Genomic DNA, 25,953 nt, shown 5'->3' with positions numbered 1-25,953 from the left:
CCCCCCCCCACATACCAGCCCCTGCACCCAGACACACACATACACCAGCCCCAGCACACAGACACAGACACACACACACACCAGCCCCAGCACACGCACACACACCAGCCCCCACACACAGACACACACAAGCACCAGCCCCAGCCTGTGTGTCCATCCCAAAGATACATGTGTGTAAAGACATACATGTACATGTTTATAACTATTAAGAGCAGAATGCCAGCAGCAAGGAAAACTAACAGAGCTTCCCGCAGTGGAGAAATATTATCGTTTGTCTCAAAGCAAAGCATAATGGGAATACGGACAGCTTCCCCCCAACCCCTGTCTCCGAGGCTGCTGTGGTCAGGGACCTCAGCTCCCGAGGCTGCCGTGGTCACGGACTCAGCCCCGAGCAGGCCGCAGCCACGCCGGCGTGTACGAGAAGCTGCACGTCGCCCTTCGGGGGCTGCGTGTGCCTGCACTGTGCCTGGGCCGTGGCGCCTGGGTGGGCAGGACCCCGCAGGTGCCTGTGGTTGGGGGGTGGGCATGGGGAAGGGGCAGCGGGTGGGGAACGGGAGACGAAATGACCAGGGTGACGGCAGGTGGAGAAGAAGTCCGGGGGCTCTGAGGGCCCCCCAGCACTCCCAGGAAGGACTGTCACTGGCGTCAGCATCCAGGATGCTCAGCTTGATGATCGTATTTAAAGTAGCATTGATCAAACGTTCCCATTTCAAACCAACGTGGTGCTCGTCTCCAAGGACTGGGGCGTTTGAGCACAGAAGGCACAGGTCTGCGGGGCTTGGACCCCTGCCCCCTGGTGCCATCCTCAGCCCAGGGTCGGGACCCAGGCGCGCCTGGATCTCCCGTGTTTCGGTTAGAATGTCCTGTTGCGGCAGCGCGGGGTCGAGAGTGTGGGCCTCGTCCTGAGCCGACTGCAGGTGCCAGCCTGACCCCCTCCCCTGCCGGCCGCGTAACCCCATACGGACAAGAGGCCACAGCCGAGGCTCGGTCCCCGCGGGCCCAGTGTGGTGGTGGAGGGTCAGATGGGGCCACGTGTAACGCGCGTGCCTCCAAACGGCACTCACGCCCGCTCACGGCTTCCGCTAGTGATTAGAAATAAAGGATGTGGAATGCAGGAGGAGGACCAGCGGGGCTCCTGGAGACGGGGCGATGGGCAGGACAGGCTGTGGTCCCGGGCTTCCCGCCCGAAACTGCAGCTTCCACAAGGTTCCTCTAGCTTTGGAACCAGCGGGTGTAAACAGCTGAGAGGGACTCGGGTTCCTGCCTGCCAGATGCTCCTCTCCTTTTTGGATGGCTGGCCTACTTGATACTTAGTTGAAGCCTGATTCCATTTTTTTCTCATCTTTTTGAAAGCAGAAGCCATTTTTTTTGTTTGTTTGTTTTCTTGTAATTGCATATCAGTGTTCGCACTGCTGTGAACTTTGATCTGAAAAGCGGCTTTGCCCTTCAAAAGAATTTGACTGGTTTGCCTTTTCTGCCCTTTGGATAAATTGGTGTTACAAATGTCTATGACTACGTTTACTTTGGAAAATAGCCCCTTCTCCCCAGGATAAAATAATCATTAACCACGTCTGTCGTAACACGGACACTAACCGTTGCGCCAGGCAGCCCCAGGACAACCAGGGGCGTCGAGGACAGCGTCCTTGGGAGACTCAGCCCCTGCTGAATTACAGAGCGCCTTCTTTCTTCCCACTGAGCAGAATGCAGTGGTGTCCTTCAAGGAGCTGTGTGGCCTCTCCTCCGTGGCCAACCTCATGCAGTGCATGCTGGCGGTGTCTCCCCGCTTCCTGGGACCTGAGAACTCGCCCCTGGTGGTCCTGAACCTCAGCGAGCAGTACCCCACCATGGAGTTGCAGGGGATCGTGCCTGAGGTCCTGAAGAAGATCGTGACGGCTTACGACGTGGTGAGTGGCTCTTCCCACTTTCAGGGTGCCCCGGGGGGGGGAAAGGCGTCCTGGGCCAGGACCCTCGAGGTGCTCAGGAGCTCTGGCTAAGGACTTTCCTTTACCTGTGCTGGAAGCGTGACTCCCCAGACCTTGTTGCATTTGAAAGACTTTAGTGTTTCGTTGTTGCTGTGCTAGAAAGCAGGACTCAGACATCTGCCTCCATTGGATCAAATAGTAGTCAGCTTTTTAGGGATACACCTGAGTTGCTTTCTAAAGCATACACGATTTTCGACACAGAGGAAGGATTTTTTTTTAATCTTTCCCTGCAGCCAGCCATTGATTCACCCACATTTTGTTTTCATTTTTCAAACTGGCAGAGGTGAGAAAGTTAGTTTTTTTCTAAAATGCCTTTTAAATACCCTCAGAGGTAGGTGGTGCCCATGATTGGTAATCAGCTTAGCCTCAGTGAGGAATCCTCGGGACACCCAGAATGCTGCATTTTTGCACTTGAGGTCTGTCTTGCATTTTCTTAATCTCACCCTGCTCTCCCTGTCCTTTGTGATTGATTGTAACTCTGAGGGAGGCGTTGGCGGGTGAGCACCGCCCTTTGGAGCTCATGGTGTAGCTGCAGCTATCTGAACCCCTGCGGGCGCCAGCGGTCAGGGTTGAGGGTGGGGTTGGACGCTCCCCTCTAAGATGGGCGAGGCTGCCACCTGTGCTCAGAGGCCACAGGCCTCACCCACCCCACCTCCACCCTCGAAGCGGGCGTTCAGACCACAAGACTCGAGGCTGCTTCTGCCGTAGGCTGCTGTGGTCTGGGACGGATCGGGAGGGGCTTCGTGAAGTTTAACAGAAATGTTTGCTTGCTGTTCCATAAGTGGATCAGAAAGCGGCAATTCAGAGGACTTGATACAATTTAAAGAAAAGAAAAAAAAGGCTTTCGATCAGCATTTCCCTCACTGTGTGCTGAGGAGCCTTGGTGGGATGTTAATGTGTCCCCAGGGAGAAAGGATTCCGTGTTGAAATAATTTAGGGAAATACTGGTTTGAGTAAAATCAACCAGATGTCCTCTCTGCGGGCCTACGTGGGGCCTTTTGTTTGCTGGCAGTGGCCTTCCAAAGGCTGAAGGGCGTAGCATGCCCTGTTTCTTGCGTTGACCTGCCGTGGAGTACTATTTCCTAAAGCAAAAGTTCGGGAAGTATTTTTATTCTTGGGCTTGTTCACTTGCCCTTATTCATTGACGTCTTTGGGTGAATAAGGTTTGGAAGTGCAAATCAGAATAAGGCAGTGTTTTTTGTTTTTTTTTTCTTTCCCCGGTTTTGTTGAGAAATAATTGACTTTCATGTGTAAGTTTAAGGCGTGCTGCCTGATGGTTTGATTCACACACATTGTGTGATTACAGTGGGCTCAGCGAACATCTGTCTCCTCAAATAGATATAATTTTTAAAATAAAGAAGAAGGGAAAGACATTTTTCTTGTGATGAGAGCTCTTAGTTTTCTCTCTTGACAAGTTTCCTGAGTGTCAGTCATCTTGTGCGTTTCATTCCCAGGACGTCTTTGTCTTGCAACTGGAAACGTCTGCCCTTTGACTGCTCTCCTTCGTTTCTCGGCTCTCCACTTCTGGTGACCACAAGCCCCATCTCTTTGGCCGTCAGCTTGGCTTTTTGTTTCTGTCTTACTCTCCACGTGTACAAGGGGTCATACAGCGTTTGTCTTTCTCTGACTTATTTACACGCGTGCCTTCAAGGTTCATCTGTACTGTAGCGAATGATAGGATCGCTTCATTTTTTATGACTAATATTTATATACATGATACATGTGTATGCAGATATACGTACGTCTCGCAGCTCCGTTACCTGTTGATAGACACTTGGGTTGTATCCAGTCTTGGCTGTTGTAAACCATGGCTGAGAACATGGGGTGCAGATATCTTTTTGAGTTAGTGCTTTCATTCCCTCTGGATATGTTCCAGGAAGTGGAATTGCTGGATCCTATGCCAGTTCTGTTTTCCGTTCTTTGAGGATCTTCCTAGGGTTTTCCCTAGTAACTAACTGTACCAATTTACATTCCCAACAATCATAAGAATGCAGTGTTTCCAACAGCTCATCCGTTCATTAGCTTAAGAAAAAAAAGTGTCGTTTGAGGCTGATGCTTGCTATCTCCTGCTCTCTCCAGCTTAGAGCTCATGGGGACGTCAGATAAATAAGGACCGAACAGTGGACCCTGCAGGCACGCTGCGGGGAGTGGCAGTCACCCTCGACGGGGACGGGAGGGCGGCGGGGCAGAGATGTCTGTAGACCTCGGGGTCGGGAGGGACGCTCCATGCTGGGTGCTGGAGCGGCCGCAGGCGTGAACACGGGGGAGCTGTCCTGTCTGCTAGGATGGCAGCTGGAGGGAAAAACATAAGAAGCTCCTGCTGAGATTACTTTGAGGGGAAAAGGGAAAGATAGGAAAAATGGAGTAATCTAAAGAACCTTTCCTTGCCTCGACTCAGGCTGCCTGGTCAGTTTTATGAGAAGCCAACAGAAGTAGCTGATATCTGTAAATGCTTTTAAACCTTAAGCCACAGATAGGATCTTTAGCTGTTTTGCAGATCTGTGTTGCTGACCAGCCTCTAAGATGACTCACCCGCTCGGGTGTTTCACGGGTCTCACAGCACCGTTTCTTCCTGGTAACCTGTTTAACAGGACCTCCCTGAGAGTGGGCTGTGATGCCCCAGGGAGGTGAGAGCTGAGCGAGAGTTGGTACCAGGACCTGGTCCGGGCTGGGGGCAGAGCAGGAGGGATCCTGGTGAGCTTGACATAGCACCCACTGCGGTACTTGGCACAGAAATCGATTAGTACCCCTTGCTTCCCCACCCTACCCTCTCCCTGGGCTGGTGGATGATAACGCTTATTATGTAATTCCAATTTGCTCATGACTTTATAATTGTGTTGTTGCAGAAATGATAAGACAATTAGCTTGCTTGAATTTTTAAAGCTGTGAAATTAGTCTTACATAATGTTTAAATATCTGGGCTGTGTTATACCCCTAGTTTTAGTGATTTGTTCTATTTTTAATTCCCCCTGATAAACTAAGCCATAAAGTACTTGAAGTTAAATTCAGATTTTTATAATTTGCATTTAAAAATTGTCACATTGTTACAGCAATAGTATAGCTCTTGTAATATTTTATAGTCCATTTATTGGCACCTTAATTACTTCTCACCTTGTGACAGTTAATTTATTAAAGCTAGCTAAAGAATAGACGGAATATTGATGGGAAATGTAGCAAGGTCTTGGATAGCCTCTGTTTTTGTAATGTTATATTGAGCTTAACCCAAAATCAGCCTTGGAAATAAGACCTTATTTCATTTTGCTGACTTCCCATTTATAGTCTGAAGACTCCAAATAAGACCTTATTTCCTTCTGGTGACTCCCCCTTTGTAGTTTGAAGACTCCAAGTGTAGGTGGCGTGTGGGCAATGCTCCCCTCCCCCGCCAAGCCCTGCATTACTACCCGTCTTCACCCTGGAGGTGCCCCCAGCGAGGAGGGGCTGGTGCTCTCACCTAGGTGGCTCGAATACGTGCTTATGCTCTCAAGACGGTGGTCCCTTTCCTGTGTGTAAACTCTGATGCGTGAACTAGGGTGGCTGGAACATGTCCATCTCTGTGAAAATGGAGAGGCAGGGAAGGGGCTGACCGTGCACCTGTGGGCAGTGTGGAGGCGGGAAGGGGCCCAGAGCCTGCTTGCACACTCCCGGCCCCAGCGAGATTGTGAACAGCCCTCCCTTTCACCCTTACAAGTGTCCCTGTTTAGATAATCAGCTGTGTGATAACCCTGCCCATGGGCCCCAGAGTGTCCTGAGGGCCCGTATGATTCCCACCAACAGACAAGTCTTCAGAATGGTCCAGATCGTGTTTGTCTTACCCTATTTGTAGATCCTCCTTGGATCCTGGAAGTGGCAAGGTTCGAGGCTGGGACCTCACTCGGGAAGGTGGGTGTCAAAGTCGCCTCGGAGCAGAGGAAGAAGTCAAGCTCAGACAGCTTCTTAAACCAGGCAGATGGGCTAGAAAGAAAGACAGGCTGCCGTGTGGGAGCTGCCGTGTGGTCACAACAAGGGGGATTTTCTTCCCTGGAGGAGGCTACAGGTTAGTGGAAGAGAGGACCTGTATCCCTAGATAGTGAGAGGAGAGAAGCTAGATATTTTAAAATAGGGAAACGATTTTCAAAAGGTTCGTTTGAAAAGACCCTGATGCTGGTAAAGATTGAAGGTGGGAGGAGAAGGGGATGACAGAGGATAAGATGTTTGCATGGCTCAATGGACATGAGTTTGAGCCAGCTCCAGGAGTTGGTGATGGACAGAGAAGCCTGGTGTGCTGCAGTCCATGGGGTCACAGAGAGTTGGACATGACTGAGTGACTGAACTGAACTGAAATAAATTATTTGGATGGTTATGAGAGAGAAAGGTCAGTTTAAAGTTTAGGGCCTGGAAAGGCTTCAAGGAAACATTGGCCTTTAAGCTTGACCTTTATGAACGAGTCAGACTTCAGCAGGTGAAAGTAAGAAGGAAGACTGTTGCAGGCGCGATCAGAGTGAGACGTGCTCAGGAATGGGAAGCACGTGTCCTGGGAAACTGACGTGTGGGCCCGGGAAGTTCCTGCACATTTTTGAGCAATCAGGGGTCATGCTCAGAGTCAGGATTTGGGGGCTGTGAGAGGGCTGGGTGAGGGAGAGCTCCCCCGCCTTTATCGTGCAGATGAGAAGATGGAAACACAGGGGCGCCTCGGGGTAACATCGGAATCAGCTTTAGGGCCCAGCTAGCCTCTTTGTCCAGTTTATCCCCCATAGTCCAGATCAGGAAAATGAGCTGTGTGTGCAGTTTTTAGGTGAATGATGAGTCTGCCCATAAAGCCCAAATAGCTCCAATAATCATGATCTGAAATGGTTCAGGGGGCCTCTTGGAGTCGCAGGTAACTTATTTCTGATTCTTGTTCCCCCGTGAAGGCGGAGAACAATTCGTCTTGCATACCTTGGTGTTTTTTTATTTTTTATTTTTAGCATTTATTTATTTTATTTTTGACTATCAGATTGCACCACTGGGGCGTCTCTCTAGTTGTGGCTCACAGCACATGGACTTAGTTGCCACACAGCATGTGGGATCTTAGTTCCCCAACCAGAAATTGAACTCAGGTCCCCTGCATGGGAAGGTAGATTCTTAACCACTGGACCCCCAGGGAAGTCCCTTGCTGCTGCTGCTGCTGCTGCTAAGTCACTTCAGTCGTGTCCGACTCTGTGCGACCCCAGAGACGGCAGCCCACCAGGCTCCTCCGTCCCTGGGATTCTCCAGGCAAGAACACTGGAGTGGGTTGCCATTTCCTTCTCCAATGCACGAAAGTGAAAAGTGAAAGGGAAGTCGCTCAGTGGTGTCTGACCCTCAGCGACCCCATGGACTGCAGCCTACCAGGCTCCTCCATCCCTGGGATTTTCCAGGCAAGAGTACTGGAAATGTTGATGACAGTACCGATTCAGCTCCCCAGCTCTTATTGCTTATTTGTTTCAGATTTACCAACTACTTTATGCTTAATTTAAAAAAAAATTGAGATCTGTACTAATACATAGAGACCAAGATGTCAACATTCTTCCTCAACAGAAAACATTGGAAGTTTAAATATTTTTGTGAAGAGTTACATGAAAAGAAAGTTCTTACAATTTTTTCGTTGGTCTTTGAGGGCTGTATTCTCAGGGAAATAAGATACAAAAAGACAAGCGCTGCAGGATTCCACATGTGTGAGGTATCTAATGTAGTCAAGTTCATAAAATCAGAGACTAGAATGGTCATTATCAGGGCCTAGGAGGAGAGGGAAATGGGACATTATTAATTACCAGACATGAAACCTTAGTTCTGAAGCCATCTCACTGAAGACCTGTGTACCACGCATGCCTCTAGTCAGCAGGAGTGTGTTATGCACCGAGCAGGTTAAGAGGGTGGAGCTCATGTTGCTGCTAAGTCGCTTCAGTCGTGTCCGACTCTGTGCGACCCTATAGATGGCAGCCCACCAGGTTCCCTCGTCCCTGGGATTCTCCAGGCAAGAACACTGGAGCGGGTTGCCATTTCCTTCTCCAATGCATGAAAGTGAAAAGTGAAAGTGAAGTCGCTCAGTCGTGTCTGACCCTCAGCGACCCCATGGACTGCAGCCCACCAGGCTCCTCCGTCCGTGGGATTTTCCAGGCAAGAGTACTGGAGTGGGGTGCCATTGCCTTCTCCAAGCTCATGTTAAGTGTCCTTATCATGCAAACATTTTTCAAAGCAAAAGGTGTTTTCCCTGATTTTGCTACCATGTTTCTGCACTCTGCAATATGCTTCAGTCATTGTCATTAAACTGACGATGATTTCATGGGGAATGAGAGGAGAGAAGGGGAAAACGGAGAGGAGAGGATGCCCCGCTCCGTCAGAGACAGCGCGGGTGGAACGGCCGCCATCTGCTCGGAGATACCCATGAATTCATTCCTGTCAGTGCTTTTTCTTTGTCTCCACTTTCTGTTTTAAGTTAATTTGTTTCCATCTTTTAAAGCTCTGCAAAAATCCTGATTTTAATTGCCTTCACGCTTAATTAAGAGAGCACTTTCTGGGGAATCCATTTATCCAGTAGAGAACAATATTTTTTTAGTGTTTAAAAAAAGAAAGAACAAGTTGCTTTGTCTAAGAGCATGTTTGCTCACTGTGAATATTTTTACATAAGTTGTAATAGTACCTTCTACCTCATGGCTTTGCATGTTTCTTAGATAAAGCAAAAGGTCCTTTAAATAAAAGACGTGCAGTGCAGGGTTTCGTCCTTACACAGACAAGCCGGCATCGAGCGTGCTCTGCTGTGTTGTTGATATGGTTTCCTGTATTTGGTCTGGCCACTGCCTGGCGCAGGGAAGAGAGAAATCACACTTCATGGTCGATGGAGCCGGCCCATCTGGACCAAGCAGGGATGATGTGTAATAAGGTTCCCATTGATCCCCTTCTCCTCTGTGGGTCCTTTTATCACACTTCTGCCACAGAACCTGACATTAAAAGCATCTTTTAATTGGCGGTGTCAATTCTCCCAATTTTTATAACTGTGGAAAAACAGAGCATTGTGCCTTGGGCTAAGACTGAGCTAAAAAGAGGGTAGGGGGAAAGATTAGGGGGAAGGTGGATATACCCTGCTACAGGAGCAAGAGCAGAAACCCAGAGGCTCTAGTTTAATTCAGAAGAGGAGGTCTAGCCACTGACGCTTCCAGAAGCAGTTTCTCTGGAATCATCAGAACCGTACAGCTGACCTACTTCAGCCCGCGGGAAGGGAAGATGTTTAAAGGCTGGGCCTGCGGATGGCGTCCCCGGTCCCATCAGATCAGACGCAGAGCCTGCCCTCAGCCCCCGGGAGCAGAGAGACCGAGATGCCTCGAGAAGATGGCGCTTTACTGGGAGCGGATGCTGGTGATTGCACGACCGGGTCTCTCGTCCGCTTTTCTCGTTTCCAGCGTCTCCACAGAAACCTTCAAAGGACGCCTGTGTAGACGTGTTCCTAAGCACACACGTGCAGAGCCCAGACACTCAGTGAGAGCGATGGGGGCAGGAGGCTGGCCGGGGCTGGCTGCTGCCCCGGAAGCGCCTCGGTGCCCTGTGACGCCCAGCCCATCTGTCCGGGAGGACGGGGACGCAGCCCTTTACGCACTCCCCCAGCTCGTCGACTGCTGTCTCCAGACGGGAAGCGGGAAGCTGGCCCGAGCGGCCCCGGTGTCCCCGGCTGCACCGGAGGCCTGGCCTCCCGTTCCCGAGTGACCCGGGCAGTGGCCCGGTGTCGGCAGGCGAGGCGCGGGAGCCTGCGGCTGGGTTTCCTGCGAACCAGCCCCGGGGCGGCGGCGGCTGGACGGGGCCTGGCACCGGGCACTGGGGTTCTGCTCTGGCGTCTCCGTTAGCACCTTGCTGTTGCTTGTGTGTGCGTTGGTTGCCCCGATCTTCGCTGCTGCCTGAGGGTTTTCTCTCGTGGGGCAAACAGGGGCTGTTCTCTGGGAGTGTGCAGGCTTCTCCTTGGGGCGGTCTCTCTTTCGGGGCTTCACTGCCCCAGGGCATGTGGGATCTTCCCGAACCAGGGACCGAACCCATGTCCCTGGCACTGGCAGGCAGATTCCTAAGCGCTGGCCTCCGGAGAAGCCCCCGACTGCTCATTTCTTGAACACTTTATTTCACTGACTCTAGCAGGAAATATGTATAAACTATACCTGGGGCCTAAAGCTGCCGGAAAGGGAACTTTATTTTCAAGTTTGTTTTCTTCTGCATTACGCAGAAGAACACTACGAGGTTTTTGATAAAACTCGGCTCACCGGAGCACGGCGGCCCTTTCACTTCCTGTGGACGGGCTGACGGATCGCCTCCGTGTCCACGTCAGCTTCTCCTCTGGGTGCGGGATTCTGCTCTGGTGCTGTTCCTTCAGCATCTACTGTTGACAGACACATCCTCCTTTCGACCAGAAAGTGTGTTTCTTCAGAGGCTGCGGATGCCTCCTTCCGTCGAGACCCACCAGGACCTCTCCAAGGGCCGGTGTGCGCCTCCCGCACGCGGCGCGCCCTGCGTCAGCAACAGGCGCGGCGCCCGGGCGTCTGCGGCCGGCGAGGCTGCGGGGCCGCGCCGCCTCCGTTCCCCGCTGTGTTCCGCCGGCCCCCTGCCGCCGTCGGGCTCTGAGGGAACGGGACTGGACGAGCTTCCGGGGCGTCACTCCTTCCGGCCTTCAGCGCCTCCGCCCGTGGCGCTCGAGGTCCGCCCAGGCCCGCAGCTCGAGCGAGGGGACGCGGCCTCCCGGCTCTCGGAGGGGACGCGGCCGTCCTCAGAGCGAGGGGACGCGGCCGCCCCTCCGTTGAGCTCCCCTTGGTGAACCGGGCCCGTCAGCTCACGGATCGGCTCTGGCTTGTCACCGCTCAGCTCCGCCGTTAAACTGCCAGGCCTCTCAGACTCTGTGTCCCTCGGCTCCTCTGAGAGGCGCTGTCGGTTGGGGAGCGGCCGGGCGGCCGAGTCTCCCTCCGGAGTCCTTTCTGAAGCCGGCCCTCCTGGGCGCACCACCCTGCCGTGCCCTTGGCGCTGGTCTGCGCCGGGGTCTCCTGGCTCCGTCCGCAGGTTCCCAGGGGCGGCTCCCCGCAGCCCCGTGTCCTCTCTCGGGGCTGCAGACCCCGGGCCCAGCCCTGGGCAGTGGGCGGCGTTTCCCATCCTCTAAGGCTGATGCTCCGGGATCAGGCATGGGTTGTCTTGCGATGCTAAGATTAATCTAGATAAGAGTTTCTTCTTGACAAATCCTGACTTTCAATTCTGTTGTTTTGGTGGGAACCCAAATGAAAATCTAATTTGGCCTTTAGAACCGAGAAGTGTCTCTGTTTTTACGAAATAGCTGTTTTTTTGTTTCTTTCTTTTCACCCAGCCTCTGAAACTCACTGTTTGAGTAGGTGGAAAGCCCCCAGGGCAAATGATTTATAACCCATGGCAGTGCGTCCGGGAGAAAAACACCCTTGCGCCCTCCCCTTACACTGCCCTGTGGTCCCCACGCGGCTCGCGGTGGCTGGGTCCCCATGGCTCGTCACCTCCTGGATTCCCAGAAAGACAGACCTCCCCAGATAGCACCTGGAGGGAGACCCGGGTGTTGAGGCAGAGGTAGCGGTGCCAGCTTTAAGAACTTAGGGTTACGTGGTGAGCGTGAAGACAAAGGGAGTCGATACTTCGAGTGCTGCTGTCCATTCTCCTTAGAGCGTCTTGGACACGTGACCTCCTTCTGGTGTGTTGGGATTGATAAAGCACCTATGTTAAGCATAGAACTTGCCAAGAGAGGGAAAAAGGGGCAGGGGAAATAATTTTCAGGGCATGTATCTCATGCATATAGTGTGCTAGCACTTGAAGTTTTCCAGGATTAAAATTTGATTTCCTGTTGAAACATAAATCAAGCCCCATGAATAATATACAACCCTCCCTTAAAAGAGAGTGCTTTTTAAAGCTTGCAGAATTTGTTTGACATTTGATTTGCTATTGAAACATACATCAAACACCATGAATAATATACAACCCTTCCTTGAAAGAGAGTGCTTTTTTTAAAGTTTCCAGAATCTGTTTGACGTCCTGAAGTTTGTGTTCACCGGGGTGGTGTCCACAGCCTGGTGCTGTGTCTACAGCCAGCTTTGTAGATCCTTTTCAAAGCAGGAAAGTGACGGTCCAGATACAGAGGACTGAATTGGCTTTCGGCGTGTGATAGTTTGTGTGTCTTCAGCAGTGTGTGAGTTCTGAACCCTTTCACAGCCACATGAGTGAAGACTGGCCCACCTAGAACCTGTCCTTCAGGGCTCATGATGTGTTCAGCCCACTTCCGCACCTCCACCCCGGTCCAGGAGCCCGCTGGCTTGCCACGGTCTTGGGCCCAGAAGGGAACCCTGTCTCTCCTTAACCCTCCAGCCTGTGCTGTGGAGGCCAGGGGGGCCGTGCCAGCCTGTTCTGGCCACTTTGAGAGGTCAGTGTGTTCCTTTCCTTTGCCATAAGCTTGCAGGGCCCTGGGACAGAACCGTTGGAGGACCCAGGAACTGCACCTTCGCTGTTCATCTTGGTCTTCCTGGGATGATGGGTTCTGACTAGGTGGGGAGCTGGGGACATGAACCCCTGGTGATTCTTCATCCCAGCTGGGACAGTGGCTCACTTTGCCACCTGAGCCTGTGGTTGGCCCTGCCATCTGGCTCCATGCAGGATTCAGAACATTCTCCAGCCAGTTAAATGGGGACATTTTGCCCAAGTGATTATTTTAACAGTGCTGACTACAACTAACCAGGAAGAGTCACACAGGTAAACTTCTTTAAGAGTCATATAGGTAAACTTCTTTTCTTTCAGAAGTATTTTTCTTCTGTCAAAGATTCATCAAAAAGATGAATGGTTTAATATTTTGTTGTGTCCGATCACTGTACTCAGGTTGGAGTTGAGAAAGAAGATAAGTTTCAGGGATAACAGAATTTTGTGTAGCATCTCAATGTTCTGATATCATTCCCTGACTTTGCAAATGCAGGGTCTGTTCAGATGGATGTGATTTATCAATATCCATTCTTGTGTAGTTTAGAGCAGCAAATGCTTTTCCATTGAGAAGTTCGACAGTGTTGCAAGTCTCATTTGTAGTTGAGTTGGAAGATTGAAATTACTTGGATACAGGTAGAAAATGGTTAGTGGTTGCTCATAGATTAGTTTGTAAATGCAGTGATGAACTCCTCTGTTTTCATGGACACGTACTCTCTGGATGTACAGTCACATTTTAGAAGACAGCTGTCTAAGAAATGGGATAATTTGGATGGAATCTGCTCCGTGAACGTGAAGCTATAGGAAAATATGAAGCTATATGAAAATCATACGTTTCAGATTGTTTCTTGAGTACTACATGTAACTGTTGACACTTGGGTCACCTCAGATGTCACTTCTTGGCAGTAATATGTACTCATTTCTGAACGTTTTTCCTGTCTCTTACGCCCCTAGCTATGACCTGAAAATTTTTTAAAAGGTGTTTTTCCACGTCTTCTGAATAATGAGGTGGCAGTAATTTTTCTCTGCAGCTGGATGTTCTCCTGTCAATAGCAGTTGGTAGTTTGTGTATTTTAAGCCTGTATTTTGTTGACATCTGACCTCAGGTTTATGAGACATGAAAGCTAGCACTGCCCGTGGATTCATGCCCCTTGCCTCTGTGCGGAGGGGAAGGCCAACCCCACGCTTGCAGCCGGGACGGGTCTGGTGGCAACTCCCCACCACACACACCAACCGCTGTGCCGCCCGGACCGCAGGAACCGCCACGTGGGAGTCTGTTTTAACAGCTCCTGGTTTTCGTTCTGTTCACTCATATTCCCCAAGATTGCAGGGAAATAATTAATGCCACTCACCCCACTAAAATAACCACCCTTGACACCAAAAATCTGATTTTATTTCCACACGAATTTATCAGGGATAAAAATAGCACTTCATAATGGTTTTAAAGTCTTTTCTAACTTAATTAAGGCATTTAAAATTCTGAACCATAAGAAAATTACTCTCCCCGTCAACTCAGTGGGTGGACAATGTGATGTGTTAGGAGTTAAGCTTAACTCTACAAGCTTAATTATCTATTAACTTAAAAATAACATGTTAAGTAGTTTAAAACATCTATTTTCCTACTGCGTTTAATATCAGTCAAATCTTTAGGACTGGTACAGATTTTTATGTGGAGATTTTTGTATTTTTTTATAGATCCTTTGTCTACTTATGGAAATCTTTATTTCCTTTGAAATTAGTGTTGATTATTCTAGTTTTCTTTATAATTATGGCACTCCTACGTTAGAGAGAGCAAATGGAGTGTGGTACCATCATTTACGTCATTGAAAGAAAGAAGATGAAAGTGAAGTGGCTCAGTCGTGTCCGACTCCTTGCGACCCCATGGACTGTAGCTTACCAGGCTCCTCCATCCATGGGATTTTCCAGGCAAGAGTCCTGGAGTGGGGTGCCACTGCCTTCTCCAGGGGCTCTTCCCAACCCAGGGATTGAACCCCTGCACTGTAGGGGTTCATTGTAGGCAGACACTTTACCATCTGAGTCACCAGACAAGTCCAGGTGATACATAATTTATGTCATTATATGACAGAAAAGATAATTTTAGCTTTAAATAATCACTTATCTGGTGCCTAAAGCAAAAGAAAACAAAAATCTTTGTGAGTAGTCTTGGCTATTTTGAGTATGTAGCTAAATGCAGCCAAGATGGTAGTAACTAAATTTTAGTTAATTTCCTAAAGCTAACCTGTGAAAAGTCAACAGCCTCAGATATGTGGATGATACCACTCTGATGGCCGAAAGCCAAGAGCAACTAAAGAGCCCTTTGATGAGGGGGAAGGAGGAGAGTGAAAGAGCCGGCTTAAGACTAAATATTAAAAGAAATCTAAGATCATGGCATCCAGCCCCATTACTTCATGGCAAGTAGAAGGGGAAGAGGTGGAAGCAGTGGCTCTGAAATCACTGCAGATGGTCACTGCAGCCATGAAATCAGAAGAAAATTGCTTCTTGGCAGGAAAGCGATGTCAAACCTAGATAGTGTGTTGAAAAGCAGAGACGTTACTCTGCCGACAAAGGTCCATATAGTGAAGGCTCCCAGTGATCACGTAGGGTTGTGAGAGCTGGACCATAAAGAAGGCAGAGTGTGAAAGAATTGATGCCTTCTAACTATGGTGCTGGAGAAGACTCCTGAGTGTCCCTTGGACAGCAGGGAGATCAAACCAGCCAGTCTTAAGGGAGATCAACCTTGAATACTCGTTAGAAGGACTGATGTGGAAGCCAAAGCTCCAGTAGTTTGGTCACCTGATGCGAACAGCTGACTCATTGGAAGAGTCCCTGATCCTAGGAAACATTGAAGGCAGGAGGAAAGGGGGCATCAGAGGATGAGCTGGCTGGATGGCATCAGCGATGCAATGGACATGAACTTGGGCAAACTTTGGGAGATGGTGAGGGACAGGAGGCCTGCTGTGCTGCTGTCCGTGGGGTCGCAAAGAGTTGGACACGACTGAGTGGCTGAACAACAACAAGAAATTCTCTGTAACCAAATTTCTCCTTTATTTATTTAAAACATACATGTTTATCCTTTAAAAATGCTAACTGCACTTGATTTTGCCTGTTCTTTTCTGAAATGTGCGTGTAACATGTCAAACTATATTCTCTTTAATACTTTCAGTCCAGTATCACCAAGTAAGACTTTTTTGTTTTTAATTGCAGTATCACTGCTTCGCCCTATTGGGTTGTGTTAGATTCTGCTGTGCAGTGAAGTTGGTCAGCGGTCAGGCAGCGCAGGTCAGTGGGCTGGGCTGGCACCACCTGTTTGTGTATGGGCTCCAGGCTTAAAATGGTGTTTACATATTCAGTCCAGTTCAGTCACTCTGTTGTGTCCGACTCTTTGCGACCCCATGGACTACAGCACGCCAGGCCTCCCTGTCCATCACTATCTCCCAGAGCTTACTCAGATTCATGTCCATTGAGTCGGTGATGCCATCCAACCATCTCATCCTCTGTCATCCCCTTCTCCTCCTGCCCTCAATCTTTCCCAGCATCAGGGTCTTTTCCAGTGAGTCTGCTCTTCGCATCAGGTGGCCAAAGTATTGGAGTTTCAGCTTCAACATCAGTCCTTCCAATGAACACCCAGGGCTGATCTCCTTTAGGATGGACTGGTTGGATCTCCTTGCAGTCCAAGGGACTGTCAAGAGTCTTCTCCAACGCCACAGTTCAAAAGCATCAATTCTTCGGAGCTCAGCTTTCTTCACAGTCCAACTCTCACATCCATACATAACCACTGGAAAATCCATAGCCTTGACTAGATGGACCTTTGTGGCAAAGTAATATCTCTGCTTTTTAATAGGCTGTCTAGGTTGGTCATAACTTTCCTTCCAAGGAGTAAGTGTCTTTTAATTTCATGGCTGCAGTTACCATCTGCAATGATTTTGAAGCCCAGAAAAATAAAGTCAGCCACTGTTCCCACTGTTTCCCCATCTATTTGCCATGAAGTGATGGGACCAGATGCCATGATCTTCGTTTTCTGAATGTTGAACTTTAAGCCAACTTTTTCCACTCTCCTCTTTCACTTTCATCAAGAGGCTTTTTAGTTCCTCTTCACTTTCTGCCATAAGGGTAGTGTCATCTGCATATCTGAGGTTATTGATATTTCTCCCAGCAATCTTGATTCCAGCTTGTGCTTCCTCCAGCCCAGCGTTTCTCATGATGTACTCTGCATAGAAGTTAAATAAGCAGGGTGACAATATACAGCCTTGACGTACTCCTTTTCCTATTTGGAACCAGTCTGTTGTTCCATATCCAGTTCTAACTGTTGCTTCCTGACCTGCATACAGATTTCTGAAGAGGCAGGTCAGGTGGTCTGGTATTCCCATCTCTTTCAGAATTTTCCACAGTTTATTGTGATCCACACAGTCAAAGGCTTTGGCATAGTCAATAAAGCAGAAATAGATGTTTTCTAGAACTCTCCTGGTTTTTCAGTGATCCAGCGGATGCTGGCAATTTGATCTCTGGTTCCTCTGCTTTTTCTGAAACCAGCTTGAACATCTGGAAGTTCATGGTTCATGTATTGCTGAAGCCTGGCTTGGACAATTTTGAGCATTACTTTACTAGTGTGTGAAATGACTGCAATTGTGTGGTAGTTTGAGCATTCTTTGGCATTGCCTTTGTTTGGGATTGGAATGAAAACTGACCCTTTCCAGTCCTGTGGCCACTGCTGAGTTTTCCAAATTTGCTGGCATATTGAGTGTGGCACTTTCACAGCATCATCTTTCAGGGTTTGAAACAGCTCAACTGGAATTTCATCACCTCCACTAGCTTTGTTCATAGTGATGCTTCCTAAGGCCCACTTGACTTCACATTCCAGGATGTCTGGCTTAGTTGAGTGATCACACGATCGTGATTATCTGGGTCGTGAAGATCTTTTTTGTACAGTTCTTCCGTGTATTCTTGCCACCTCTTCTTAATATCTTCTGCTTCTGTTAGGTCCCTACCATTTCATCAGGGTTTGTTCAAATGAGTCAACTCTTTGCATGAGGTGGCCAAAGTATTGGAGTTTCAGCTTTAGCATCAGTCCTTCCAATGAACACCCAGGGCTGATCTGCTTTAGAAGGACTGGTTGGATCTCCTTGCAGTCCAAGGGACTCTCAAGAGTCTTCTCCAACACCACAGTTCAAAAGCATCAATTTGTCCTCACTCAGCTTTCTTTATAGTCCAACTCTCACATCCATAGATGACCAGTGGAAAAACCATAGTCTTGAGTAGACCGACCTTTGTTGGACCATTTAATTTATGTATTAAATGATTGAAAAATAAAAGTTCATGACATCATATGGAATTGAAGCCTCAGTGTCCATAAGGAAATCCTGTGTCTGCTTACACGAGGTGACGGCAGAGCCGAGCAGTCACCTGATGTGTTTACTGCTTCTTTACAGGGACAGTTTGCCCGCCCCGCAAAATGAGAATCAGGGAAAAAATCCTTAGGGTATTTTGATGCACTGGTTTCTAGTTTCACTTTGAGCAGCTTAAATCATGACTTTAAAGGTTTCCTTTCTTTTTCTTCTTCTTTTGTTTTGATCATGTACTCGGTGTGTTTTGAACGTGGATCCGTACTCTTGCCTGGAAAATCCCATGGACGGAGGAGCCTGGTGGGCTGCAGTCCTTGGGGTATCGAAGAGTCGGACACGACTGAGAGACTTCACTTTCACTTTTCACTCTCATGCATTGGAGGAGGAAATGGCAACCCACTCCAGTGTTCTTGCCTGGAGAATCCCAGGGACAGGGGAGCCTGGTGGGCTGCCGTCTATGGGGTCGCGCAGAGTTGGACACGACTGAAGCGACTTAGCAGTAGCAGCAGCCGCAGCACACCATTCTGCCTGTCACCCCATAGAGGAGGGCACCTGAGTTCTGTCCTGGACGAGGCAGTGGGCCCTTGAAGCAGTAAGACTTTCAGTGTCGGAATTAAAACATTAGAGGCAGGCCTTGGAGAGGAGAGCCTGTGAAAATCCATGTTTGCTCACAGTGCCTGTGAGGACAGCGTGCTGTTCCAGCAAAGAGTGGTGACCATCAGGCAGGATATTGTGTTATAATCCAATAAAGCGTGTAGCTAACTCCTCTACACAATAGTAGCCAGATATTTAATCCTGATTCTGGTTGGTAATGAGACTCGAAAAAGGAGTTGAGGACTGTTGCTCCTGTCTCAGTCAAATCAAGCCCCTCCTTCAGTGAGAGGGGAGCTGGAGGAGTGGGTGGGCAGGCTCTGCTTTCTTCCGGAAACGCCAGGCTTCCTCTCTCCTTCCCCTCAGGCAGGTGGGGAGGAGGACTTTCTCTTTGCTTATTAAATCTAGGCCTTGCTAGCCACATGCCATTTAAACCTCGCTCCAGTATTCTTGCCCGGAGGATCCCATGGGCAGAGGAGCCTGGGGGGGGCCACAGTCCATGGTGTCGCCAAGAGTCAGAGATGACTGAGGGGCTAAACCGCAGTGACCCCCAGCTGGAACTGAAGCGCACGGGCAGACGGGCAGACCCCGTGCCCCTCGGGGAAGGGCGGGCCTCGAGGGTCACAGGCCCTCATTGCTTCTTTCTTAGACCCATCGCTAGCTCTAACCGTGTATCCACTGATCTGAGTCCTTTTTGTAAGGTACCTCTCTCTCCCTCCCCCAGATCTGGCCCTGAGTCTGGCAGCGACCACGTGTGTCCTGCTCACCACCAACGTCAGCGCCTCCGCAGGGACTCAAAATATGTTTATGAATGACTGAAGGAGTGAGTGAAGGAAAGCGCCCTGGGTCTGGAGGACACAGCGCTCAGGGGTTCTTCCTGCCCTCCGTCTACGTCCCAGGGTGCCTGCGTTTCCCTGAGCTCGGCTGGTCTACCAGTTCATGGAACGCCTTTCTCAAGAGGGCCAGGCCTGGGGCTGGCAGCACCGCTGGGTGCAGGGGCCGCCCCCCCAGTCAGTACCGGAGGGTCCGGCTGTGCCCACGCTCAGGTGGTGAGGTCACCTGGGCCTGGCCAGGAGGAGGACACGGCCCGAGGCGGCGGGGGCACGGCAGGACCCGGGGCTGGAGGCTGGGAAGGGGGCACCGGGGTTCCCACACCATGGGGCTGGGGCGTGGAGGGGTGAGGAGGTCGGCCGGGAGGGCAGTGGGACCTAGCGCAGGCCCCGGGATGGGAACGTGGCTTGTGTACAGAGTTCTGTAATCTCCCAGCATGTCCTGGGAGAATGAGCGCCTCATGAGCTCACAGCAGGCAGCGGGCTCCTGGCCGGCTGCGCTGAAGCCCCTGGCGCCACACGTCTCCGTCTGTCTTCTGCGTTGCCTCGCCCCTCACCCCCAACGCCCGCCGGCTCTGCACGCAGCATTGCAGACTGCGAGCCCCCCGCGACCAGACCCTGTCCTGCCCTCCTCTCCCTGGGGTCGTGCGCTGACTCCTGGGGCAGCTGGCCCCCGGCAGGCGTGGGCTGCGGGGTTTGGCCCAGGGCACGCCTCAGTGAATTCAGTTTTGTGAGTTCTTGCAGCCCCGGGCAGGTGTGCCTGGTGTGAACACACGTGCACGACACCGTTGTTGCACGGAGACGCTGGGACTAGTCGCTGGGGGACAGAGGGGGAGCGTGCTTGCACCCCAGGAAGTCGGTGAGTGGGGGGCTGGGGGCATACCCTGAGCTCGAGGGGTCCCTGCCCTGCCTGTTGGCACGTTGCGTCTCCATCTGCGGAGCAGGCGGGGTCTCCCTGCCTCAGAGGGGATGAGGTCGCACGTCAGCAGCCCAGAGCACGGGAAGTTCTCAGTGCAGAGCGGTCAATACCCGGTCAGTGTGTTTCTTCAAAGGCTAGAAGTGTGCAGCTCTTGATGTGCTGAGACCTCGCCCTGTGTGGACATTTTCACAGCACTGAAACCTCAGAGCACCAGCCTTGCCATATATGGAGATGGGGTTATTCCATTTCATAAAGGCAGGTTTAAAATTTCGAAGTGAAAAGCAGAAGGTTGGGTTTCCCACCACCTTGCTCAGGGAGCGGCCTCTCTACTCAGAAAGCGGAAGACGCAGGAGCATGTGAGTTCTGTGGCCGCCCCCCGGGAAGGACGCCTGGGTTTGTACCGTGAACACTGTTGTAGCCGGGCAAATGAATCTTGCCCTCCTCCTTCCTCTGCCGTTCCAGAGAACTGTGGACTCTTTACGGTGCTCAAAATATACTGCTCGTCCTTATGGAGAAGTCTCTGGTTGCTTTTCTCTGTTAACTAACATCTATATTTAGCTACTGCAGACCTGAGAGAAACTAATGACAACCTTACAGTTATACTGTGATTGAATTACCGCCTGTTAATTAGGAGTTTCTAAATCACCTTGATCCCCTTGGAGAAAAGCCTTGATATAAGGAGATGGTAATAAAAGTGGTACTATTTTAATTCAAATTGTGTCTTTTGAAATTTAATTAATTTTGTAATAATAGTTTTAAATGAGCGAGTCGGAGCTCCAAACGGTCCTTGGTGACTTGAAAGAGTTGTGCAGCATCCAGAAGTTCCTGATACAGCCTCCGGAAGTAGCTTGCTCACCGAGTTCCCCTTTTCTCCTGCAGGGGTGGCTTACGCCAGGTTTTAAACCTCCTCCGTTCTTTGGAGATGCTCCCCCGCATCCAGAATGCAGCCTCTGAGCCCGCCAGCTTTAACACTTTGGGCACGGGGGAGATCCCACTGGGCCCCCCCCCCTTCTCTCCCTGTTCCCAGGCATTCACTCAAGGCAGGAGCACGTGGCCAGGCGTGGACCCCAGCCCTCCAGCACCCCGCTGTCCACCCGGCCCAGTGGAGAGCTCCTTTCCTGGCTGCTGAGCCGTCACAGACTCATATACCTTCCTGCTCTAGTGACCACAGGAATATATGAGCCCACGGAGCACTTAGACTTCACGCTGCTACGTGTGGAATCTGCAAAGATGGCACAGAGGGGGCTACTGCAGGGCAGGAATAGAGACGCAGGCGCAGAGAACAGACTTGTGGGCCCAGCGGGGGAAGGAGAGGGTGGGAGGCATTGAGAGTAGCGCTGACATGTCTTCACGACCACGTGTGAGACAGAGCTGGTGGGAAGCTGCTTGGAGCACAGGGAGCTCAGCTCGGTGCTCTGTGACGACCTGGGGCTGGGATAACACCGGCGGAGGAAGGCTCAAGAGGGAGGGGGTGAGTGTCTACCTGTGGCTGATTCACCGTGCTGCACAGCAGAAACTAGACCACATCATGAAACGATGGCACTCCAGTAAATTTCATGCTGAGGTGGTGCGAGGGTGTCACGTAAGCACATTGCTACCATAGTTGGCTAAAGTCAGATAAAGTTTTTACAGTGTTGAGGGGCTGCTGTGACCAAGGGCCCCCAGGGGCCGATGAGGGTGTGTGTGCACCCGAGGTCACCATGTTGTGAAGTGATTTATCATGTACTGTAAAGGAGCCTGTTTAGCACGAGAATGTGGAATACGGCTTCCCACAGAAATCATGTGCAGAAATGACATGGAACGCCCTGAGCTATTCCCTAAGGAGACTTCTGATCACATGAGGTTGGTCATAAAATGGAGAAATAAGAGGGTTATTACCATCTGAGTGCGTGCGAATGTGCTGTATACATGCTCTCTACACAGAAAAGCCCAGGATGGTGTGTTATTTGTGAACTGGTAGTAGTTATAGACTTTTTCTGGATAGTTTTATAGTTGCATCAGGGTTCCTTTTTAGGGTTTGGCTTCTGTTTTATTGCTCAATTTTCACCAATTTTGTTTTCTCCAAATATCATATCATGCAGAAAGCAGTGCAAGATCAAAATTCTTTTCAACTTGTTGACATTCTGTGTACTTCTAAAGCTAAAACTGTGCAGAAAATTTAAAACTTTGCTAACAACTGACGGTGGGATGAACATCTCAAACCTGTGCGTTGACTCTGTTACTAATCTCTTGATGCAGTAGAACTCCCGGCTTCCCAGAGCCCCCTTCTGTCTTCCCTGCTCTGTTCTGCCATTCCCAGCTTCAGCCTCGAGCTCACCGAAGCCTGTTTAGGAACATGGAGGCTTCTAGTGATGCCAAGTCTCAACTAATCTGAAATATGAGTGAATTCCTTCCGCATCAAAGTTTGGTTCTGGCATTACTGTTTATTCACTTGCCTGCATAAATTAAAACTTTCTTATCTGATCTGATGGATGGTTTTTGATAAGTCAGCCTGTGGCATTCCCTGTTTCAGTTCCTCTGAACTCTGACTCTGTGATTTTATCTTTTTGTTTTTATTCCTCTATATGCCCCCCCCCCACACCTCCTTCATTTCCTCTTTATGGTGTTTTCTCTCCTCTTTGCCCCTTTCTCCTCTTCTCCAGCCTACAAATGTGTATTACTAAGGACTTCTAGTGGCTAACGCTGGAAGTACCTCTCAGAAATACCCACAGTGTAAATACGTGATCCATCCCAGTGCACCAGGAAGCAAAGTGAGTAGGAGAAAGAAAGAACCTAGGGCAATAAATTGGTTGTTTTGACTACATGAAACTATTTATTTCCATGTTTTATACTAAATCCAAATGGTTATCTTGGCGAGTATAAGCAAAACCTATATTTTCTGTTAAGTCTCTAAGTCGTGTCCAACTCTGTGACCCCATGGACTGTAGCCCGCCAGGCTCCTCTGTCCTTGGGATTCTCCAGGCGAGAATGCTGGGTGGGTTGCCATGCCCTCCTCCAGAGGATCTTCCCAACCCAAGGATCAAACCCACGTCTGCTGCATTACAGGCAGATTCTTTACCGTCTGGGCCACCAGGGAAGCCTGGAACCTCTATTACTCTGTGTCTAATAAGCCTAATGTCTCTTTGCTTTTATGTTGACCTGGTAACTCACTTCAGGAACTGCAGTTTAATTAAAACTTGATGTTTAATCTGTGAGATGAAGCCGTAAGTGTGTGGATATAGTAGTATATTGCTTTGGTGTGAGGAGGGGTAGATGGAGTCATTGATGGTGGTGTAAGGGAGGCTTTTCATCGTGTGGAAATTCAGCTGAATGCCTGCGGGTGGGTCGGGATGCTACTTACGGGGTTTGGTCTGAAATGTAGTGCCTGAGAGATCCAGGCTGTAGCTCAGGCAAGAGTTTTGTGAGAGGCACAGCCCCACACCGAGGTGCGTGTGGCCCTAGCTCTGCAGTGAACTTCATGACAGATCAGAGCATACTGAGAGGCCAGAGAATCCTTGGCTTCCTGAATATGGACCCTGGGTCACTGCTGACTCATAATTTGCTCCAGATTAATTACAGCACTTGGCACCTCTTCTCTGGCAAGAAACGATTGTTAAGAGAGGTGAGTGCAGTGTGGAGGCAGGCTTCTGTGGTGCCAAGAGCACCCTTCAGCTGAACGTGATAGATACTGAGAGTTTAACTCTGCTTCACAAGAAAACTGCATGATTTTTGAAATGCTCTTATACTCAGTTATAACCCCTGTTTTGAAAGTGTAAATTTATTTGAATACGACAGTGGTACATTAGGGAACAATTTTAACCTAACACAGTTTTAACGAATTTGTTTGTACTTGTACGCCGTTTTGACCAGGAGAAAACACTAGTGGGCACTCACACCGCAGCTCGGTGAGCGGAGCGTGCACACGCTCCTGAGACAGCGCCCGGCTGCGTCAGATCACCGTGTGAGTCCTGAGCCCCACCCCCCAGTCCAGTTCATTCAGGCGCTCAGTCGTGTCCGACTCTTTGCGACCCCGTGAACCGCAGCACCCAGGCCTCGCTGACCATCACCAACTCCCGGAGTCCACCCAAGACCATGTCCATTGAGTTGGTGATGCCATCTAGCCATCTCATCCTCTGTCGTCCCCTTCTCCTCCTGCCCTCAATCTTTCCCAGATCAGGGTCTTTTCAGATGAGCCAGCTCTTCCTATCAGGTGGTCAAAGTATTGGAGTTTCAGCTTCAACATCAGTCCTTCCAGTGAACACCCAGGGCTGATCTCCTTTAGGATGGACTGGTTGCATCTCCTTGCAGTCCAAGGGACTGTCAAGAGTCTTCTCCAACACCGCAGTTCAAGAGCATCAATTCTTTTGCGCTCAGCTTTCTTCACAGTCCAACTCTCACATCCATACCTGACCACTGGAAAAACCATAGCCTTGACTAGACGGACCTTTGTTGGCAAAGTCATGTGTCTGCTTTTTGATATGCTGTCTAGGTTGGTCACAGCTTTTCTTCCCCCACATCTCAGTTCAAACCTCTCATCAGACCTCAGACCCCTTCTCGGGCCGCTCACAGGAACTCACAAGCTGCAGCCCTTCCGCCAACTCCGGGTCTTTCTGGAGGTCGGGCGCTGCTGGCCGCGCTGAGGGCCGTGGGTCTGCGCTCCGTACCTGCTTGGCATGCGCGGCGCAGGGTCTGCCCTTGCCCTTCCTAACGTGTCGCTGCAGAATGGCGGGGTGTTCTGCCCCAGCCCCGTGTTGGCCACACAGCTTGTTTCTCGGTGCGTGGTTCTCAGGAGCGCGTCTGCCGCATTCCAGCAGCCGGCGGTGCCGCGCCGGGACTGTCCAGAGTCACCCCTCAGCGGCGGCCGGCGCTCCGGACCCTGCGGACCTCCCGGAAGCCCCCTCCCAGCCCGGACCCGCGCAGCGGCCTTGTGCCCCCTGCCCCGGCGCCGCCGCCCGCGCCTCTGCCGCTGGTTCCCTCTGCGTATTCATCTGAGCGGCTCTGGAGCGTCGCCCTGATGTTTTCATTTATCTTTAAAGTCCCCCTCAGAGATGAGTTCATTTCAGCAGCTACCTCCGTGCAGAACACTCCCAATTTTCCGACCCCCGAACCAAGCTTTCCCAGCTTCCCGCTGCCGCAGAGCCTTGAAAGCCCCTCCGCCCCTCCCCGCTGCCCGCTGCCCCGCCCACTCCTCCAGCCAGCGGGGGCGGGGCTCCACTTCCCGGGCGTGAGCTTCAGCGAGGGGGCCGCCGCCGCCAGGGCGCGGTGGAGCCCTGCAAGCGCCCGGCAGCTGCAGCGGCGCCCGCGTGACCCGCCCGGCAGGGGCGCCCTCCGGGTCTCTGCCCTTCCTTCTGGGCCCCGGCGCGTCCCTCGCTGGCGCCGCCCTGCCCCTCCACACCCTCCGCAGCTCTCTCCAGCGCGCCTCTCTTTCCCATCCCACCACCCAGTGCACCTCCCACCCCTTTCACACCCCGCCCCACCCCTTCCGTGCCCTTTGTCCACAGCCTGAAGTTCTGCCCGATCACCTCAGCTTAGAGGTGTGACCCCGTGTCCCCCCAGCCTGGCCCCTTTCTCGCCAGGCCCCGCGCCTGCCTCCAAGGCGAGTGGAGTGTCTGCTGACCCTGGTGAGGCTGCCCTTGGGTCTCTGACCTGCCCACTCCCGTCCCGCCCACGGGGTCCTGCACCAGCTGTGTTCCTCTGTCTGCTTGGCTGACAATCCAGTAACGCCTTCCGTCTGCCAGAGTTCTTTCCCTTTCCTTTAGATTTTATTTTTTAATTGAAGTATAGTTGACTTTTTTTTTTTTTTTTTTGGCCTCTTCATAGCCTCCGTGGGCAAGAATAGTGGCGGGGGTTGCCATTTCCTTCTCCAGTGG

The 25,953-nt window shown here is 50.9% G+C and overlaps 1 protein-coding gene across 2 annotated transcripts in view; it reads left to right on the top strand.

The window, feature by feature from the left end:
• PLCL2 (phospholipase C like 2) overlaps positions 1–25,953 on the top strand; it is a 207,598-nt gene that overhangs the window by 119,805 nt on the left and 61,840 nt on the right. For both annotated transcript variants that reach the window (XM_040263492.1, XM_040263483.1), the window contains exon 3: positions 1,701–1,904. In XM_040263492.1, the coding sequence (XP_040119426.1) occupies positions 1,701–1,904 (204 nt within the window). The remainder of the gene's footprint in view (positions 1–1,700; positions 1,905–25,953) is intronic.

This window comes from Oryx dammah, unplaced genomic scaffold (genome assembly GCF_014754425.2).
Source record: "Oryx dammah isolate SB20612 unplaced genomic scaffold, SCBI_Odam_1.1 HiC_scaffold_2, whole genome shotgun sequence".
NCBI lineage: Eukaryota > Metazoa > Chordata > Mammalia > Artiodactyla > Bovidae > Oryx > Oryx dammah.
The sequence above is the reverse complement of the archived record's forward strand: the minus strand, read 5'-3'. Positions and strand labels throughout refer to the sequence as shown.